The 22049-nt window shown below is 42.1% G+C and overlaps 1 protein-coding gene across 2 annotated transcripts in view; it reads right to left on the bottom strand.

Moving 5' to 3' along the window:
- Window positions 1–22049, bottom strand: part of C2 (complement C2) — a 41883-nt gene that overhangs the window by 10966 nt on the left and 8868 nt on the right. Inside the window, exons 1-2 of one of the 2 annotated variants that reach the window (XM_043571859.1) lie at window positions 529–765; window positions 191–397 (exon numbers count right to left, since the gene is read on the bottom strand). In XM_043571859.1, the coding sequence (XP_043427794.1) occupies window positions 191–397; window positions 529–724 (403 nt within the window). In that variant the 5' untranslated portion in view covers window positions 725–765. Of the gene's footprint in view, window positions 1–190; window positions 398–528; window positions 766–22049 lie in introns of those variants that run through there. The other variant, XM_043571858.1, reaches the window with a different exon arrangement.

The raw sequence follows: 22049 nt of genomic DNA, 5'->3' as shown, positions 1-22049 counted from the left end.
GCCTTCCTCTAACGCCTTGCTATGGACAATGGGCATTTTCCCACTATGTTGAAAAGCCCCATGGAAAAGCATCTCGGCCATCCCTGTACATCACCTAGTCAGGGTAAGCCCCACCCTGAGCAACTCCTAAATGGAAGATCTGGAGAAGCCACTGGTGGGCACCCTAAGCAAGGCCCACAGAGAGCCTCACGTTTGCAGACCGCCTTTGTCAGCTGGGTGGATCTCAGGGTCTGCCACCGTCCGTTGCTCTTGCACAGCCGTGATGCTGGAACTGGGTAGCGGCCCACAGGACAGGAGTAGGTGAGGACACTCCCAGGAGCCCAGCCATGGCTGAGGGTGAAAGTGCCACCGGAGATATTCACATTCTGAGGGCAGGAGGGGGTGGCTGCAGCCAAGCCTGTCAGTGTGGGACACAACACAGAAATGGAGAAAATATGAGAAAAGGAAAGCAAGAGAGATTGTCCATTTCAAGTGGGAACTCAACCTGGGCAGCACAGGGACCCCAGCATTCCCCTCCCCTGCTCCTACCTGGGTACAGGGACAACAGGCAAAGGAAAGCCATCAGTGGGTCCATGGTGTCCACCTTGAGGCAGAGAGAGGCAGACAGCCCGCAGAGGGAAAAGGTCATCTGACTTCCCGAAACCCAGAGCTGGCTCAGCAGCTGCTTTATTTGCTGCCAGAGAAGGACAACTAGGGAGTGGCCAGGGGGATGTGCTCTTAGCATGGAAAAAAATCAGGGATTGGAGACTGAGCTGAGAGGGTGAAGCCCTTGCCCATCTCCCTAATCCCCACATATCTTAGTCAGTTGATCTGCACCATAAGCTTTTCCTACTGCTCTCAGCCTGCACACCCCTCACACACACACACACGCACACACACATGCTCTTGCATGCGTCGTCTCAAGCACGCAAACCCACAAACCATCCAAGATATTGCAAAATTGTTTATTTAAGTAAAGTTTCAGTTTTCTCTTGGGTGTCCAAGTGGACTTTATTTCCTGAGAGCCTGGGACAGCACTGTGTTCTTGAACATAAATCTCCAAGGAATGGAGGCTAATTTTCTCAGACAGTCTTGATAAATTGGAAGAATAACAATCTTGTTCTTCCTTGCAACCTCTAGAGTGAAATCTGGAGGTAAAAACGAAATCAATGCTTAGTTTTGGAGACTGCAAGATGTGTAAAACACTTCTACGGGAAGTCCAGTAGAAAAAATTCCCACTCATAAAATAAATAAGTCTGGGATTGGTTACCCAAAGGAACAAAAGTATTTGGGGATTTTGGATATGTCTTTAAATTACATCCTGTAGTTGTATGAAATGCCGGAAAGAAAGAAACTCTAAGCTAACATGTTACCCCCCTATCCACAGAAGTCTCTTTAATACTTTGTCAAACAATGTGGGATATGAATAAATAAGATCAATTAAAAATAAAGATGAGGGGCGCCTGCGTGGCTCAGTTGGTTAAGTGTCTGACTTTGGCTCAGGTCATGATCTCACAGTTCATGAGTTCAAGCCCTGTATTGGGCTCTCTGCTGTTAACACAGAGACTGCTTCAAATCCTCTCTCTCCCTCTCTCTCTGCCCCTCCCCTACTCATTCACATGGGCTGTCTCTCTCAAAAAAAATAAACATTAAAAAAATAATAATAATAAATAAATAAGTAAAATTTTTAAATAAAAAAATTAGGATGAAATGGAGCATCTGAGTGGCTCAGTTGTTGAGTGTCTGACTCTTGATTTCAGCTCAGGTCATGATCTGAGTCATGGAATCAAGCCCAAGTAGGGCTCTGCACTGAGCATGAAGCCTGTTTGGTATTCTCTCTCTTTCTTTCTCCCACCTCCTGCCCTCCCTCACTCACACGTATGCAACCACATGCTCACTCTCTCTTAAAATAAATAAATAAACAGATAGATGTGAAACATCTCTGAAGTAATCATTTAAGTTTGTGAAAATTCTTTTGATTTACAAATAACTTCTTAAGGGGCGCCTGGGTGGCGCAGTCGGTTAAGCGTCCGACTTCAGCCAGGTCACGATCTTGCGGTCTGTGAGTTCGAGCCCCGCGTCGGGCTCTGGGCTGATGGCTCAGAGCCTGGAGCCTGTTTCCGATTCTGTGTCTCCCTCTCTCTCTGCCCTTCCCCCGTTCATGCTCTGTCTCTCTCTGTCCCGAAAATAAATAAATGTTGAAAAAAAAAATTAAAAAATAATAATAATAATAAACAAATAACTTCTTAAATAAAAATAGAACTACCCTATAACCCAGCAATTGCTCTACTAAATATTTACCAAAAGGATCCAAAAATGCTGATTCGAAGGGGCACATGCACCCCCAATGTCTATAGCAGTGCTATCGACAATAGCCAAAGTATGGAAAGAGCCCAAATGTCCATCGATGGACGAATGGTTAAAGAAGATGTGGTATATATACACAATGGAGTATTACTCGGCAATCAAAAAGAATGAAATCTTGCCATTTGCAACTATGTGGATGGAACTGGAGGGTATTATGCAAAGCGAAATAAGTCAGTCAGAGAAAGACAAATACTATATGATTTCACTCATATGTGGAATTTAAGAAACAAAACAGACGAACATAGGGGAAGGGAAGCAAAAATAATATAAAAACAGAGAGGGAGGCAAACCATAAGAGACTCTCACAGAGGACAAACTGAGGGTTGCTGGAGGGGTGTTGGGTGGGTGGATGGGCTAATAGGGTAATGGGCATTAAGGAAGGACGCTTGTTGGGATGAGTACTGGGTGTTACATGCGAGTGACGAATCACTAAATTTTATTTATTCTATTTCCTGAAATCATTATTACACTATATGTTATCTAGAATTTAAAATTATATATATATCCATATATACATACATACACACAAATAACTTCTTCTAAACACATATGCAAAATAGGGCTCACACTTGGACAAAACTGACTGAATGCAGGAAGACCATGATACCCTCGGTGTTGGGGGTCCCAAAGCTGCTGCTGTGGCACAGCTGCTGGTGCTTCCCTGGCACCCAGTATCTGTTCTCTTTCCCTCCTTCTACAGTAAGATGTTTAGCAGGACACATAGTCACTTAGCCAAAGACTACATTTCCCAGCTACCCCGGCAGCTAGGTAACTGGTGACCTGGTTCTGGCCAATAGGAATTGAGCAGAACTGATACATGTGACTTCCAAGTTATGCCCCTAAAATAAAAGGGGAGTATCCTCCCCTTTCCGTAAGCTAAAATATACACCTGATGGTAGGAGCTCTGGGTGGTTCAGTCTGTTGAGTGCCTGACTCTTGATCTCGGCTCAAGTCATCATCCTGTAGTTCATGAGATTGAGCCCCGCATCAGTCTCTGTGCTGACAATGCAAAGCCTGCTTGGGATCCCCTCCCCCACTCTCAAAATAAATAAATGAACTTTAAAAGAAAACAAAAATAAAATAAAATATCTATCTGATGGTGATTCAAGCACAACATCCAGAGGATGGCAGAGCAAGCAGACAGAGAAGCCTGGGTCCCTGACGCTGTGTTGATGTCATACCAGCCCTGCCCTACTACTCATATTGTTAACAGAGAAATAAACTCTCTTAAGGGAGATGTTCACAAAGATTCTGGCTTTGTCTCCCTTCAGTCACATAGCAGGATTGAAATTCCCTATCCACTTGCATTGGCCAATGAAATATGAATGTAAGTGACATGTATCATTTCTAGATGGTAGCTTTATGAGCCAGTGCAGTCAGTCCTCACTGTGCTCTTTTCCCCCTGTATGGCAACATTCGAGATGGTGGCTGCTCCACCAGCTCACGTTCCTGAGTTGACACCAAAAGCACTCCTCTGCTGACCCTCATAGGATATGTACATAATATGAGCAAAAAACAAATCTTTGTTTTAATCTATTACATTACCACTGCTGTTGGAAAAAACAGATATCACCCAAAGTTTAGGCACTTAAAAACATGATTTCTTCTTTCTCATGATTCTGTGGGTTGGCCCAGTGATTCTGCTGCTGCTCTTGCCTGGACTCACATCATGCAGTGATGGCTGAGTTCAGCAAGAACAGTCGGACACCCAGAGTTCTCTCTCTCCCATGGTCTTTCATCCTTAGCCTTGCAGAGCATAAGCAGTCTCAGGAAAGCATTCCAAGAGATCCAAAGCGAAAGCTGTACAGTCTCTTGAGGCCTATCTTCAGAAGTCACATGTCACTTCCACCATGTTCTACTGGTGACAGCAAATCACAGGGCCAGTAAGGGTGGGGGAAACTTTACATGATGAGAAGAATAGCAAAGTCATATTGCAAAGAGGCATACACACTAGAATAGGAGAGATTTATGGCCACATTTTGCAAACCACTATGGCAAGTGAAATTTGGGAGCTGTTAGTTATCAGAACATAATGAACCCTCACCTTGACTGAATACTTAGTCCCTGAATTTGGGGTACCTTCCTTAGGCCACTGCTATGAACTGAATCATGTCACCCAAAATTCATATCCTGAAGCCCTAGCCCCAATATGACTATATTTAAAGATTATAGGGTCTATAAAGAGAATTAAGGTTATGAGACCATATGGAGCATTGATCCAATAGGATAAGTGTCTTTATTTAAAATTTTTTAAATGTTTATTCATTTTTTGAGAGAGAGGGAGACAGAGCACGAGCAGGGCAAAGACAGAGGGAAACGCAGAATCCAAAGCAGGCTCCAGGCTCCGAGCTGTCAGCACAGAGCCCGATGTGAGGCTCAAACTCACAAACCACGAGATCATGACCTTAGCTGAAGTCAGACACTTAACCGACTGAGCCACCCAGGTGCCCTGGGACAAGTGTCTTTATAAGAAGAGACACCAGAGTGCTCTTTCTCTCTCTCCCTCTCCCTCCCTCCCTCACTCTTTCCCTCTTCCTCCTCCCCCTCCTTCTCTCTCTCTCTCCCTCTCTCTCTCTCTCTCTATCTTAGACACTTCCTTCCCATCCCCATGTGTCACAGAGGAAAGGCCACATGAAGATGACTGTCTGTAAGCCAGGAAGAGAGTCCTCGCCAGAAACCAACTATGCTGACACCCTGGTCTCAGGCTTCCAGTCTCCAGAACTGTGAGAAAATATATTTCTGTTTAAGCCACACAGTCTAGAGTATTTTGTTATAGAACCCGAGCAGACTAACACATCCACCCAGCTCATATGTAGTAGCTGCCTTTAAGTAATAGGGTGTCTTTCTTTTGTGACTTTTTCTCAGCATTTGTTAAGTTAAATAAACTTAGCAGTGTGTCAGAACCCATTATCCCTTCTTCCTAAGTATTAAAACTTGCAAGTTTTCCACTGGACCCCTGGAGTATGCTCTTAAAGAAAGGGGTGTGTGGGCACACTGGATGGCTCAGTCAGTTGAGCATCCAACTTCAGTTCGGGTCATGATCTCATGGTTTGTGAGTGTGAGCCCCACATCAGGCTCTCTGCTGTCAGCACAGAGCTGGCTTTGGATCCTCTGTCGCCCTCTCTCTCTGCACTTCCCCCCTCCTTGGTCTTTCTCTCAAAAATAAATAAACATTTTTTTTTACAGGATGTGCTCCTCCATTTTTTCTTCTCCCCTTCCTCCTGGCTGGAATGCAGACAGATGGGTAGAAGCCAAAACAGCCACCTTAGACCACGAGATGGAAGTCACATGTTGATGATGAGAAAGAAACAGAATTAAAGAAGTTCTGCTCCCCAATCCTGCAGGCCTACCATGACTCCCCTGGACGACTTATGCTCAGCCCATGTAAGCCACTGTTGTTCTAGCCTTTGTTTTAGCAGCCAAACATGTTTCTAACTAATACACTTAGCCAGAAATCAATGTGAGAGCCAAAGGCACCACCCACAGACATGTGCTTATCAAGGTCTAATCTAAACTGCTGTACATAAAGACAGCCCAAAATGCAGTGATTTAAATAAGGTAGAAGCTTACATCTCTCCCAAATAAGAGCCTCAGTGTAAGCAGACAGGGGTGATATGGCAAGGGTGGCCTTGGCTGGCAGGGCACTGTTGCTCATCAGTATCACTCAGGATCTCAGGCTCCTTCCATTGGGTGGCTCTGCCATACCATTGAGAATTGTCCTTGTCTGCATGGTCAAAGTCTTCCAGTCCCAAGTAAGTGGAATGAAATAAAAAATGGGGGGCGGGGGGGACACCGAGGTGGCTCAGTCAGTTAAGCGTCCGACTTTGGCTCAGGTCATTATCTCGTGGTTCGAGAGTTCGAGCCCCACATTGGACTCCATGCTGACAGTGAGGAGTCTGTTTAGGATTCTCTCTCTCTCTCCATCTGTCTCTCTGTCCCTCCCCCATTTGAACTCTCTCTCTCTCAAAATAAATAAATAAAGTAAAAAAAAATACTCCTAAAAAAAAAAAAGAAAAAAATAGAGGACAAGTAAGGTCATAGAAATTCACCCAACTCTTCCACTTATATTCTGTGGGCAAAAACTTGGGTTATATGACAGGCTGGGAAATGTGGCCTCTAGTTTTCTTACCATGTGCACAGTTGGAACTCTAACTACTATATTGGAAGAGAATGGATTTCAGGAGACAACAACATGCAAAACAGAGGAGGTCAACTATGATGGGAAACTGTTCGTGGAAACACCACATAGCCTAGTGGCAAATCAAGGTGAACAAAAAAGTGGGTCACTGGAGTTGGGTCCCTGTTCCAGTTCTCCATGAGGCCCAGTCTAGTGTGGGAGGACCATTACCTGAGAGGCTCTGGACCTGAAGACATCAGATCTTTATTCCCTTCTTTAGACTCCCAAGTAGATTTTCAGTAGATCCCCATTTGGTGAAGGTGATCCTGGCTAGTCTATTTTTTGCATCATTAAAAAGCCTGGCAAATGCACCTGTTTTCACCCCAGATAGAAGGAAGGAGGTAACTAATGCTTAAAATGACAGCCCCTCCACTCCTGCCAGCGTCTTCCCTCTTGTCCAAATTTCTTCTCATCAATTCAAGGCTTCTAATACTTACTTCCAGGGAACCAATTCTAAAGGGAGGAAGCAACACACCATACTCTGTGACTTATCTCCTATCACAGGTTAAATTAAAAAAAATGACAGGGGCACCTGGATGGCTCAGTCAATTAAGTGTCAGACTTTTCATTTAGTCTCAGGTTGTGACATCAAGCCCCCAGGTGGGCTCTGCCCTGAGCACAGAGCCTGCTTAAGATTCAATCTCTCCCTCTCTCCCTCTCTCTCTCTCTCTCCCCCCTCACCCACACATGCATGCTCTAAATAAATAAATAAATAAATAAATAAATAAATAAATAAATAAATAAGAAATGATGATGTGATGTCCTTTCAAGATGCCTTACTACTCCCATGGAGAGCTCAGCTCCTTGAAAATTTCCTATAAAGAGCAAACAGGCTGGCAAACCAGGCAGGGCCCCTGTTGTGTCTTCTCTTGGCCACAGTCTATTCCTTGTCCAGTCTGGGCACTTAAACATGGATCTAACTGACATCTTAGGATCTGCCACCCTCAACCTTCCATGGTGACTGTAGTGCCAATTCTCATTTCCAGATCACCCCCTAGTTTTGGAAACTAGGCTGATTTGGCCTGATTCATAGCTACCAGGTGATTTTAGCTGTGGAGTCAATATTACTCAACATGCCTCTTTATATTTGTAGGGGATCTGTCCTTACCTCACTCACATCCTTTGGGCCCCACCATTGGGGAGGGACACTGACTTCCAATAGCAGCTCTTTGCCTGAAGGTTTCTCTGGTGTCCTGCTTCACCTGTGTATAGAAAGCTGGGAATGCCAGAGAACTAAGGCCCCCTGAAAGCCACCCCCAACCTGTGACTACAAGAAATGGGCATATAAATATCCCAGCTGGCTCGCTGCCCCCATGGGACAATTATGCTGTTCTACACAACTCCAGGGTTCCTCAGTGGGGCTAATCTCCACTCATCTGCAATGGTAAATTTGCTTGTCTTTTATTGACTCCTTTCCTTCCCTATCCCACTGCCCCACTCCCCTACCCATGTTTCCTGGCACCACCTCTCAAATGCACTACTTGCCCTTGAATCCTTGTTTTGGGGGCTGCTTCTGGAGAAGACTTCATATTAACAGGACCCATTATATGCCAGACACTATTCTAAACCCTTTTTATGTAGAAGCTCACTAAACCCTCACAAAAAAGCCTATGACCCAGATTCTGTTGTCATCCCCACTTTACAGATGAGGAAGCTGAGGCACAGAAATGGTTAAATGACTGGCCCCAGATTCACACAGGTGCTAAGTGGCAGAGCCAGGGTTCAAACCCAGACAGCATGGCTCCTGAGTCCACACTCATAGCCAATGCTTCAGCGCCTCTTCCTAATACTTTCTCTGAAGTGGCTCTTCTGAGATTCCTCAATCCCCCTCCAGGGCCGTGCCCCAGCCACCCCCTCGCACTGTGCCTCCCCAAGTCCTCTATCTCCTGAACGCTTGCCTCTTTCTATCCCATCTCCTGGGACACCTTCTCTATTCTCCTCCAATCCTTCATCCTTCAGGAAGCTCTCTCAGTCCTACAGATTCTTATAGGGCCCACACAGGGCGTATGCCTTTTAGCTCTTTGTGTGCTCACCTCAGCTTCCCCAGAGAAAGGACACAAGGGGGTCTAATGAAACAACGAGCTCCATGAGTAACGTCAAGGCTCATGGTTACACCCCAGCCTCAAGATTATACCTCAGCAGAACCTCCTCCCAGTCCTATTCGCTTTCCAACATATGCTCCTTACATGTATACAATTTCTCTGGAAAGGTACACAAAAAACTGGATGGAAGATTTGTCTTTGGGGAGAACTGGGGGCTGGAAAATAGGGTGTGGGGCAAGGAGAGAGATTTACTCATCAGGGAATCCCCTTCATTTCTCTTTGCACTTTTTATTGGGTACATGTAGTACATATTCAAACAGATGAAGGGAAACATAGGGAGCCATGGAAGAAAGTTCTGGAACCAGGCAGGAAGATTCTTGAAGAGGGTCTCTGGGGAGTCTCAGCACCTCTTTGCATCCTCAGTCTTGTTCCCAGTATAAAAAAAAAAAAAAGTCATTTTACAGGAAAAAGTGATTTGAATATCTACCTAAATGTTCCAATACACCAAAAGAGCCACCTTGCTGTATTACTAACAGGAGACCCTTATGCATCCTCTCTGCAGACTGAAGTTTTACAAAATAAAAGAGAAAGAAAAAGAAAAGAGAATAATATGATGAACCTCCATGGACCTATCACCCAGCTTCAACAATCAGCAATATATGGACAATCTGTAGACCCACCCACTCCTTCTGGGGTTACTTTTAAACAAACCCAAGACATTATATTACATTTTACCTGTTACTATACATAGGTATGCATCTCTACAAGATAAGTACTCCTTTTTTTGAGAATGCAACAATAATACAATTATCCCACTTTTTATTTATTTATTTTTAAATTTACATCAGGTAGTTAGCATATAGTGAATTAGTTAGCATATAGTGAAACAATGATTTCAGGAGTAGATTCCTTAATGCCCCTTACATATTTAGCCCATCACCCATCCCACAACCCCTCCAGCAACACTCAGTTTCTTCTCCATATTTATGAGTCTCTTCTGTTTTGTCCCCCTCCCTGTTTTTATATTATTTTTGTTTCCCTTCCCTTATGTTCATCTTTTCTGTGTCTTAAAGTCCTCATGTGAGTGAAGTTATATGATTTTTGTCTTTCTCTGACTGACTAATTTCACTTCGCATGATACCCTCCAGTTCCACCCACGTAGTTGCAAATGGCAAGATTTCATTCTTTTTGATTGCCGAGTAATACTCCATTGGATGTATATACCACATCTTCTTTATCCATTCATCCATTGATGGACATGTGGGCTCCTTCCATACTTTGGCTATTGTTGATAGTGCTGCTATAAACATGGGGGTGCATGTGTCCCTTCGAAACAGCACAACTGTATCCCGTTGATAAATGCCTAGTAGTGCAATTGCTGGGTCGTAGGGTAGTTCTATTTTTAGTTTTTTGAGGAACCTCCATACTGTTTTCCAGAGTGGATGCAACAGCTTGCATTGCCACCAACAATGCAAAAGATATCCTCTTTCTCCGCATCCTTGCCAACATCTGTTGTTGCTTGAGTTGTTAATGTTAGCCATTCTGACAGGTGTCGGGTGGTATCTCATGGTGGTTTTGATTTGTATTTCCCTGATGATGAGTGATGTTGAGCATGTTTTCATGTGTCGGTTGGCCATCTGGATGTCTTCCTTGGAGAAGTGTCTATTCATGTCTTTCACCTATTTCTTCACTGGATTATTTGTTTTTTGGGTGTTGAGTTTGATAAGTTCTTTACCGATTTTGGATACTAACCCTTTATCTGATATGTCATTTGCAAATATCTTCTCCCATTCTGTCGGCTGTCTTTTAGTTTTGCTGATTGTTTCCTTTGCTGTGCAGAAGCTTTTTATTTTGATGAATATTTATTTTGATGAAATACGAATATTTTGATGAATATTTATTTTGATGGGGCCCCAGCAGTTCATTTTTGCTTTTGTTTCTCTTGCCTCCGGAGATGTGTTGAGTAACAAGTTGCTGTAGGCAAGATCAAAGAGGTTTTTGCCTGCTTTCTCCTCAAGGATTTTGATGGCTTCCTGTCTTACATTGAGGTTTTTCATCCTTTTTGAGTTTATTTTTGTGTATGGTGTAAGAAAGTGGTCTGGGTTCATTCTTCTGCATGTCGCTGTCCAGTTTTCCCAGCACCACTTGCTGAAGAGACTGTCTTTATTCCATTGGATATTCTTTCCTGCTTTGTCAAAGATGAGTTGGCCATACGTTTATGGGTCCATTTCTGGATTCTCTATTCTGTTACATTGATCTGAGTGTCTGTTCTTGTGCCAGTACCATACTGTCTTGATGATTACAGCTTTGTAGTATAGCTTGAAGTCTGAGATTGTGATGCCTCCAATTATCCCACTTTTTAAAAAATTAGCAATATCTATTTTTAAAAATTTTTATTACTGTGGTAAAATGTACATAACAAAATTTACCATCTTAATCATCTTTAAGTTACAGTTCAGTGGTAATAAATACATCCATATAGTATTTTGACATCACCAACCAAAAGGAGTTGGAACAGAGTCATAAGGGAGCAGTCTGTATGTTATTGAAATTAAGCTGGTATAAATTCAAATTAGTGTTATAACCTTAGGATATTAAAAGTATCCCCATGCTGGGGTGCCTGGGAGGCTCAGTCAGTTGGGCATCCGACTTCAGCTCAGTTTATGATCTTGCGGTTTATGAGTTTGAGCCCTGCGTCAGGCTCTGTGCTGACAGCTCAGAGCCTGGAGCCTGCTTCAGATTCTGTGTCTCATTCTCTCTCAGCCCCTCTCCACTTGTGCTCTGTCTCTCAAAAATAAGTAAATGTAAAAAAAAAATTTTTAAGTAATCCCATGGTAACCACAAAGAAAATAACTCTAAAATATACATAAGAGGAAATAAAGTAATTTAAAATGTTTCACTATGAAAACATCAACTAAACACAAAAGAAGACAGTAATGCAAGAAATGAAGGACAAATAAAGTTATAAGGCATACAGATAAGAAAAAGCAAGGGATACCTGGGTGGGTCAGTCAGTGAAGAGGTCAATTCTCGGTTTCGGCTGAGGTCATGATCTCATGGTTCGTGAGTTCAAGCACCACATCCAGATCCATGTTGACAGTGTGGAGCCTGCTTGGGATTCTCTCTCCCTCGCTCTCTTCCCCTCCCTGCTTGTGCTCTCTCTCTCAAAATAAATAAATAAACTTTTTAAAAAAACTTGAAAAAAAAAAGAAAAATAGCAAAATGACAGAAGTCCCTCCTTATCAGTAATTACTTTAAATGTAAATGGATTAAACTCACCAATCAAAATACAGAGACTGGCAGACCGGATTTAAAAAAATACAGGGGCACCTGGGTGGCTCAACTGGTTAAGCGTCTGACCCTTGATTTCGGCTCAGGTCATGACCTCACAGTGGTTTGTGAGTTCAAGCCCCACATCAAGCTCCACATCGGGCTCTGAGCTGACAGTTGCAGTCTGCTTGGGATTCTCTCTCTCTCCCTCTCTCTCTGACCCTCCCCCACTTGCTCTCTCTCTCAAAATAAATAAGTAAACCTTAAAAAAATGTTTGGCCGCCTTGGTGGCTCAGTCAGTTGAGGGTCCAACTTCAGCTCAATTCATGATCTCACAGTTCTTGGGTTTAAGCCCCATGTCAGGCTTTGCACTGACAGCATGGAGCCTGCTTTGGATTCTCTGTCTCCCCCCTCTCTGCTCCTCCCCTGCTTGTGCTCGCTCTCAAAAATAAATAAATAAATAAACAAACAAACAAACAAACATTAAAAACTTTAAGACTATTTTAAAAATAAAAAGATAAATTTAAAAAGTTTACAAGAAACAAAGAAGGACATTACACATAAATACAAGGTTCAATACAGCAAGGACATATAACAATCAGAACATTTACACACCTAATTACAGACCAACAAAATATATGAAGCAAAAAGGGTCAAAATTGAAGGGAGAAAGGCAGGTCTACAGTCACAGCAGGAGATGTCAATAACCGATTCTTAATAATAAACAGAACAACCAGACAAAAAGTAAGTGAGAACATAAAGGACTTAAACAACACAACAAGCCAACTAGATCTAACAGACATGATGTACAGAACACTACCCAACAGCAACAGCACACACACCCTTCTCCAGTGCACATGGGACATTTTCCAGGATACACCATGTGTTAGGCCATAAATTATATCTCAATAGATTCCAAAGGTAGATACCACACACAGTATCTTCCCCAATCACAATAGGATGAAGTTAGCAACTAACAACAAAAGTAAAACTGGAAAACTCATAACTTTGTGGAAACTGAACAAAACACTTTTAAACAACCAATGGATCAAAGAAGAAATCACAAGGGAAATTAGAAAATACTTAAAGATGGATGAAAATGAAGACACAACATACCAAAACTTATGGGATGCAGCAAAAGCAGTAGTAAGAGGGAAATGTATAAACACTTACATTTAAAAAACAAGTTCTCAAATCAACAACCTGCATTTACAGCTAAAGGAACTAGAAGAAGGACAAACTAAACCCAAAGCTAGCAGAAGGAAGGAAGTAATAAAGATCAGAGCAGAGATAAATAAAATAGAAACTAGAAAAACAATAGAGAAAATCGATGAAACCAAAAGTTGTTCTTTTGAAAAGATCAACAAAATTGACAGCCTTTAGCTAGCCAGACTAAGAAAAAAAGGGAAGACACAAATTACTAGAATCAGAAATGAAATTGGGGACGTTATTCCTGATTCTACAGAAATAAAAAGGATTGTGAGTAAGTACTGTGAGCAACCATGTTAGCAAATTGGAAAACCTACATGAAATGATCAAATCTATTTTTAATAACATGTGACTCTTCACGTTTGACACACCACTTGCATTATCTTTTCTTTATTGAGATATAACACACATAAAGTGCACAGTCTTATGTGTACAACTTATTGACTTTTTACACGGATCGTCATTCGAGTAACCACAACTCATATCAAGATATGGAACTGAGGCACCTGAGTGGCTCAGTCAGTTGAGTGTCCAACTTTGGCTCAGGTCATGATCTCGCAGTTCCTGAATTTGAGCCCCCATCAGGCTCGCTGCTGTCAGCACAGAGCCCAACTTTGGATTCTCTGCCCCTCTCCTGCTTGTGCTCTCTCTCACTCTCTCTCAAAAATAAATAAACATTAAGGAAAAAAAGATATGGAACATTTCCCACCCCACAAGTTTCTCTTATGCCCTTTCCAGCCATTTCCCACCCTCTCCCCAAAATTTAATTTTAAAACATAATTTCATTATAAATTTTTTATGTAAAAGCTCAAGACTTTTAGTTCCCTTAAAACATTTCTTTCCACTTTTCGGCCTCTCCCAAATGAAATGCCTCTTTTGAACATTTTTTATAAAATGTTTAATTGTTCTCTGAATTAGAATTTTATTCCACATTTTAGAGTATATGGAATAACAGAACAAAGGATCTGGATTCTTTACAAATAACTGTCATGAAAAGATGGAAGAGGACTGTTATAGACTGAAAGAATTAAGTGTCATATCACCCAAATGCAATGTGTGACCCTTGCTTAGATCCTGATTCTAACAAATCAACTGTAAAAGGACATTTCTGAGACTCAGGAAAATTTGAACATAGAGAGGCCATAGCAGATGATATTATGGATTATGGTTCATTTTGTTAGGTATGATCATTGGGGTGATGTTGTCTTAAAATTCTTTTGATGTTAAGTATACAAACAGTGGTATATACAGATGAACTGATATGAAGTCTGGCATTTGCTTTAAAATCCTCCAGTGGAAGGGGAAGGCCAGATGAAGCAAGGCTGGAAAACTGTCAAAAATGATTAAAGCTGAGTTATCTGCAGGTTATTCTACCTGCTTTTGTGTATGTTTGAAAGTTTCCATAATACAAAGTTAAAATATAAAAAAATTTAATCCCCTTTGACCACTTAGGTCAAACAAATAAAAAGACTAGATAAGATACAAAGACCCTGCCACAATAAGCACTGTCAAAAATATCAAAAATAAATAAATAATAAAGCTCGGGGAACATATTGAATCATCTTGCAAGTTACACCTACCACTGAAATTAATAAATGAGCCATTCATACATTAGTCTTTCATGAGTGTTATTAGCATGAGTCAGTTCTTTGGAGCCCAGTCATATCTGCATTTTTAAAATCCCATTTCTGAGATAGACCTTTTTGAAATGACCAAATGAAGGTAGAGCCACCCTGTCAGAGCACCTATTATACTTGCTCAGATGACATGCTACCATCTTTCTATACATTACCACAAAACCTACCTCATAAGGTTGCTGTATTAAATGAGGGTAAGTTACATAAATTAGCACCTAGCATAGCAACTGACAGGAAGCACTAATTCAATAAACATTAGGCCACTTCCTGGGTAGCAGCCACTTCCTGGGTCCTGTATCTTCTCTGCCCCTCTCTGATTTCAGCTATGGCTGATGTGGACAGATCTTTGGAGCTCAGACTCACCTTGTGCTAAATCATCCCAACCTGGGCCCTTTCCAGGGCCTCAGTGCCCAGTGGGCAAGCGCAAATGGGAAAGGCAGGGAAAGTAATGCCCCAGAGCCAACCTGCAATCAATCAGAGAATGGAACTGGTGGCTAAATGCTCCTATCTCCTGTCCTTCCAGTGGGCAATTTCCAGAGACATTCTGTTTCTCTCTTCAGAAAGTTCCAGTGGAATCAAATTTCCATCTCACACAACAGTAACTTCGCTATTATCCCCTAAATTGGCTTTTCCTTCTTCATGATATCACACTGCCTCACTTCTGCTTTCTGGAATCACCTAAATTAACTGCCTACACCTACATCTCAGCCTCTGCTTTCAGGGTCACAAAAATTGTCCCTTTCCCCGTTCACCTCTCCCATAATCCATTGCTCTCCTTTCACTGGCTTTCCTCAACCAACACACCAGGTCAAACCTGGACTATAACATTAACACAGAGAATTACAATCCATTGGTTTACTGGTCTCTCCCCATTACTGGAACACCAACTGGTCAAGGGCAGGGACCCTGTGATACGCTTGGGATCCCCAGTGTCCAGTAGGAGAGAAGGAAGCAGGTAAGCACTGCACCAAGCTGTGGTAGTCATTAAGGCTGTTCACCAATTTTCCTATTTTTTGCCTTCTTCCAGGCACATGGTAGGATTGAATTTCTCAGCACTCTTGAAGTTAAGTATAGCCAAATAGCTTGCTCTCCCCACTGAAATGTGAGCATAAGCCTTGTGTGTTGTTCTTTCCAGACAGGAGTGCTAATTGCCAATGCAACCAGAGATACTGAAGCACCTTCTTTGGGTGGAGCCTTCTTTAGCCTGGATCCCCAAGTGATTACAGTGATCAGAGGCCCCCTAACCCCACCCCACTGGCCCAAAAGGTAACATGAATGAGTAACAAAACTGTTGTGTTAAGCTACTGAGATTGTGGTGGTCTTTGTTACTGCAGCATTATTTAGCCATTCTGACTGATACAAGCTGAGATAAGAGTGCATCTGAAGTTCACAGACAGGCAAAGAGGAAGGTATCAGATCTCTCAGAGGTTCAGAAAAGTTTCTTAGAGAAACTGGAGATAAGCTTTAAAAGATGAATATATTCAGGGGGGCCTGGATGGCTCAGTCAGTTGAGCGTCCAACTTTGGCTCAGGTCATGATCTCAGTTTGTGGGTTCGAGCCTCGTGTTGGGCTCTGTGCTGACAGCTCAGAGCCTGGAGCCTGCTTCGGATTCTGTGTCTCCTTCTCTCTCTGTCCCTCCCCCACTTGTGCTCTGTCTCTCAAAAATAAATAAATATTAAAAAAAATTTTTTAAAGATGAATATATTCAACTACCCAACAAGGAAGAGAGAGGGCAGTCCAGGCAAAGCGATCTGCGTGAGTAACCGGTTGGAGTCTGGAACCCCAGAGTACAGTTAGGGAACTGCAGGACGTTTAGGAAGTTTTAGGGTGAGAGAGGGAAGGGGAGGCCACAGTAAGATGAGACCGTGGAGGAGAGCATGCCCTATGCAGGAGCCAGGTTGGTACCCTGTAAGGCAATTAGTTCTATGGCATTTTAGATAAAGGAAGTGATAGGATTTCATCTGCATTTCAAAAATATTATTCTGGAAACAGTATAGATGGTGAATTGGAAGGCCAGTTAGGAGACATTTATAATCCTTGCAAGAGACAAGGGCCTAAACAGAAGCAGAGAAGTGGGGAAGGAGAGCCAGGACAAGTGAGGAGAAGACCCCGGAGGCCCCTCTGCGCTTTCCGCTGAGCTCCGTGGACACCCAGCTGCCTGCATCTCTGCACTTACCCCAGCATACTCTGACTGCCTGTTTATTAACCATAGTCTTTTTGAGGGTAGGAAATGTCTTTTTGGTTTTTTACAAATTAACATTTTATTATTCAATTTAAAGGGCAGTGAAATATTAGAGAGGTTTTAGCTTCCTGGGAAACCAACAAGAGAAGCAAAATGTGTCCAATAAACAGATACAGGTTTTTAGCTACTAAAGAGATAGGTTTCTTTTTCAAGAATTTGACAGGACAATTTTCTGTATTAAAATGATTATTCACTACTAAATCAATTTATTTCTCATTTCTTTAGAAGTTTTTTTAAGCAGTAAAATACACATAACATTTACCATCTTAACCATTTTCAAGTGTACAATTCAGTGGCATTAAATACATTTATAATGTCATGCATCATCACCACCATCCATCTCCATAATTCATTTCATCTTGTAAAACTGAAACTCTATACCCATTAAACACTAACTCCTTGTTCCCCGCCCCCTCCAGCCCTGGTATCTGGTATCCCCCTGGTACCCTGCTTTTTCTGTCTCTATAATTTTTACTGCTTTAAGTATCTCATATAAATGGAATCATACAGTATTTGTCCTTCTGCGTCTGGCTAATTTCCCTTAGCACACGGTCCTTAAGTTCATCCATGTTGTAGCCTGTGTCAGAATTTCCATCTTTTTTAAGACTAATAGTCTATTCTATGTGTACCCACATTTTGCTTATCCAGTCATCTGGTGATGGGCATTTGGGTTGTTTTTAGCTACTGTAAGTAATGTTGCTGTGAATATGGATGTACTACTATCTCTCTGCTTTCAATTCTTCTGGCTGTATACCCAGAAGTGGAGTTTCTGAATCATATGGTAATTCTATTTTTATTTTTATTTTATTTTTGAGAGAGAGAGAGAGAGCAAGGGAGGGGCAAAGAAAGAGGAGGAGAGAGAATCCCAAGCAGGCTCTGCCACTGTAAGTGCAGAGCCCATTGCAGGGTTCAAACTCACAAACTGCGTGATCATGACCTGAGCTGAAATTCAAGAGTCAGCCACTTAATCAATTGAGCCACCCAGGTGCCCCAGTAATTCTATTTTTAATTTTTTTGAGGAAACACCGTACCGTTTTCATAGTGGCTGTCCCATTTTATATTCCCATTAACAAGGGTTTCAGCAAATGTGTCTTACTCTCCTTTGAACCACCAGCACTAGCTCACCATTGGGACATTGTAGAAACTTATATACTTATTAAATGGATGGGGAAAGGATTTGGTGGCTAACTATATATGAGGGATGAAGTGCAAAGAGAAGTCCATATTGAATCCCAGGTTTTAGCTTGGCTGATAAGATGGATGGTGACACCTATAGGAGAAGAAATGGGTTTGGGGAGAAAGAGAACAGATTCTATCCAGGACACACCGTGCTTTAAGTACCTTTATAACACTCAGGAGGAAATAGATATTCTAGACTGGAAACAGGAGGCAGGTCTGGTGGGAGACAGAAACATGAGAATCTGTATCAGTCCAGGTTCTCCAGAGCAGCAGAAACATAAATACATAGAGACTTATTTTAAGGAAATGGTTCATGCAATTATGGGGACTGCTGAGTCCAAAATCCATAAGGCAGGCCAGCAGGCTGGAAACTCAGGGAAGAATTGATGTTGTGGTCTTGAGTTGGAATTTGTAGACCAGGCTGGCAGGCTAGAAACTGAAGCAGGATTTTTATGTTATAGTCTCGAAGCAGAATTTCTTCTCTGGGAAACCTTGGTTTTTTTGCTCCTAAGGCCTTCAACTGATTAGTTGACGTCCACCCACATTATCAAGGATAATCTCCTTTACTCAGAGTCAACTGAGTGTAGATGTTAATCATATTTACAAAATATCTTCATAGAAATATCCAGATTAGTGTTTGACTAAACAATTGGATACTGTGGCCCACCCAAGTTGACGCATACAACTAACCATCACAGAGTCATCAAGGTGGTAACCGACCTCTTAAAAGCACAAGGTATCACCCAGGGAGAACAAGATAAAGGCCAAGGACCCCAATAGTAAAAAGATGGACAAAGGAAGAAGAGCGAGGGGTTGCAGAGGAGGCTGAGGTTGTAGAAGGAAGGGAACCCAAAGAAAGAGATGTCAGAAACTGAAGGAAGGCAATGTATCAAACAAGCATGGTCAAATGTGCCACTGGCTGCAGAAGGCTTAAGTGAGGGGAGCACTGAAAATCAGGAATCCTTTAGTGACCTTTTCACAAGCAGCAGCAGTGCCAGTGCTGTTTGGGAGTGTAAATTGGTACAATTGCTTCAGAACCTATTCAGCATCAGGCAGGGGGGTTTAATATGTGAAGAGCCCATCCCTTGTAGACGCATAGCAGTACCCCCCTTACTGCAGCTGCACTCACCCACAGTCAACCTCCATCTGAAACCAGATGATCCTCCTTCTGATAGATCGACAGGACCTAATGCCTGTCATTCACCTCCCTTTATCTCATCACAGGCAATTTATCATCTCACATCACCATAAGAAGAGTTTGAGTACGGGTGGCTCAGTCAGTTGAGTCTCCGACTTCGGCTTGGGTCATGTTCTCACAGCTCATGGGTTGAAGCCTTGCGTCAGGCTCTGTGCTGACAGCTCAGAGCCTGGAGCCTGCTTCGGATTCTGTGTCTCCCTCTCTCTCTCTCTGTCCCTCCCCCACTGGCTCACGCACACGTGTGCTCTCTCTCTCTCAAGAATAAATAAACATTAAAAATAATAATAAAGAAGAGTTTGAGTACAGTACAATAAGACGTTTTGGGAGAGATCACATTCATACAACTTTTATTACAATATATTGTTATAATTTTTCTGTTTTATTTGGTTATTCTTTTTCATCTCTTCCTGTACCTAATTTATAAATTCAACTTTATCGTAGGTACGTAAGTATTGAAAACAATAGTATGGGGCGTGTGGGTGGCTCAGTCAGTTAAGCGACTCTTGGTTTTGGCTCAGGTCATGATCTCACGGTTTCGTGAGTTCAAGCCCCACATGGGCTCTGTGCTGGCAGCACAGAGGCTGTTTGGGATTCTCTCTCTCCCTCTCTCTCTGCCCCTCCCCCACTTTTGCGGTCTCTGTTTCTCTCCAAAAAAAAAACAAAACAAAACTTAAAAAAACAAAAAACAAGGGGCGGCTGGGTGGCTCAGTCAGTTAAGCATATAGCTCTTGATTTCGGCCCAGGTCATGATTTCACGGTTTGTAAGTTCGAGCCCCACATCAGATTTAGCACTGACAGTGTGGAGCCTGCTTGGGATTCTCTCCCTCTCTCTCTGCCACTCTCTCTCTCTCTTTCTCTCTGTCTCTAAATAAATAAATAAACTTTAAAAAAAGAATGAAAAAAAAAACACAATAGTATGTGTGGGGTTCAGTACCTTCACAGTGTCAGGCACCCACTGAAGGTCTTGGAATGTGTCTCCCATGGCTAAGTGGGGGCCTACTGTGTATTGATTCTTGCTACTCAAAGTGTGATCCACCGGCAGCATTGGCATCACCAGAAGCTTGTAGAAATGCAGAATCTCAGGTGCCATCTAGACCTACTGACTCAAAATCTGCATTTGAACAAATCTCCAGATGATTCATGTGCACAGTGAATTGTGAGTGTGAGAAACACTTCATCTTCAAACTTTTTTGCTTGTGTTTAAAAAAGTTTGCAAACTATGCATGACCCCTTGCACATTTTTATGCTATTATCTAAAATTTTCCTCAAATGTTTAAATAGTTGCAAAAAGGTGCAATGTCCAGCGTGTTGTGAACATTGACCTTTAAAAAAAATGTTATTGGGGCACCTGGGTGGCTCAGTGGGTTAAGCATCAGACTTCAGCTCAGGTCATGATCTCACAATTCTTGAGTTTGAGCCCATCATTGGACTCTCTGCTGTCAGCACAGAGCCTGCTTCAGATCCTCTGTTCCCCATTCTCTCTACCCCTCCCCCACTTGCTCTTTCTCTCTCAAAAATAAATATTTTAAAAAGGAGAAAAAAAAGCACATGACCACTCTCTTATTTAACAGTCAGAAGTTTCACATTGTTCCATTGCTTCTGAATTCACGTTTCTATTTCAACCTATCAAAACATTATCTTTGTTTAATATAAATAAGATAGAAGCCTCTGTCTTAATTTTTTTAATTTTAGAGAGAGAGAGATCTTAAGCAGAATCCATGCTCAGCGTGGACCCTGACACCAGGCTCAATCTCACAACCCTGGGATCATGACCTGAGCCTAAATGAAGACTCAGACACTTAACTAAGTCATCCGCGTGCCCCTCAAAACATTAGCTTAAAAAATGTACCTTATGCCTGAAAGTATTCTATACTCTGCAACAAAAATATGTATGTAGATTAAAACTGAATTTTTAGGGGTGCCTGCCTGGCACCTATTTACTCAAAATAAATACATAAATATTTTTTAATTGAATTTTTATAATTTCTTGTGGCCTTACAGCTCTAAATTTTAAACTTTTTCTTCTGGATTAAGTAATTATTATGATTATCATTAATAATTAATTTGTCAAAACAACATGAATACTTAAGCATAAAAATTAAGCATAAAAAATTAAGCATAAAAAATTTTACAAATAAGCATACAAATTAAGCATAAAAAATAGGGGTACCTGGGTGGCTCAGTCGGTTAAGCATTGGACTTCAGCTGAGGTCACGATCTCACAGTTTATGAGTTCGAGCCCCGCATTGGACTCTCCGCTGACAGATCGGAGCCTGGAGCCTGGAGCCTGCTTTGGATTCTGTGTCTCCCTCTCTCTGTGCCCCTCCCCTGCTCACGCTCTGTTTCTCTCACTCTCAACAATAAATATTTTTTAAAAATAAAATAAAATAAAATGATATTAGATTAGAAGTACAATTCTAGGGGTGCCTGGGTGGCTCAGTTGAGTGTCCGACTTCGGCTCAGGTCATGATCTCATGGTTCGTGAGTTCGAGCCCGCATCAGGCTGTGTGTGACAGCTTGGGGCCTGAAGCCTGCTTCAGATTCTGTGTCTGCCTCTCTTTCTGCTCCTCCCCTGCTCACGCTCTGTCTCTCTCTCAAAAATAAATAAAGATTAAAAAAAAATTTTTTTTAAGTCCAATTCTAGGGGTGTCTAGGTGGCTCAGTGGGTTGAACATCCAACTCTTGATTTTGGCTCAAGTCAAAATCTCACAATTCATGGGATGGAGCCCCACATGGGACTCTGCACTGA

The sequence above is a fragment of the Prionailurus bengalensis genome (assembly GCF_016509475.1).
Source record: "Prionailurus bengalensis isolate Pbe53 chromosome B2 unlocalized genomic scaffold, Fcat_Pben_1.1_paternal_pri B2_random_Un_scaffold_46, whole genome shotgun sequence".
Taxonomy (NCBI): domain Eukaryota; kingdom Metazoa; phylum Chordata; class Mammalia; order Carnivora; family Felidae; genus Prionailurus; species Prionailurus bengalensis.
Note: the sequence above shows the minus strand (reverse complement) of the source record. Positions and strands in the feature narration are given on the sequence as shown.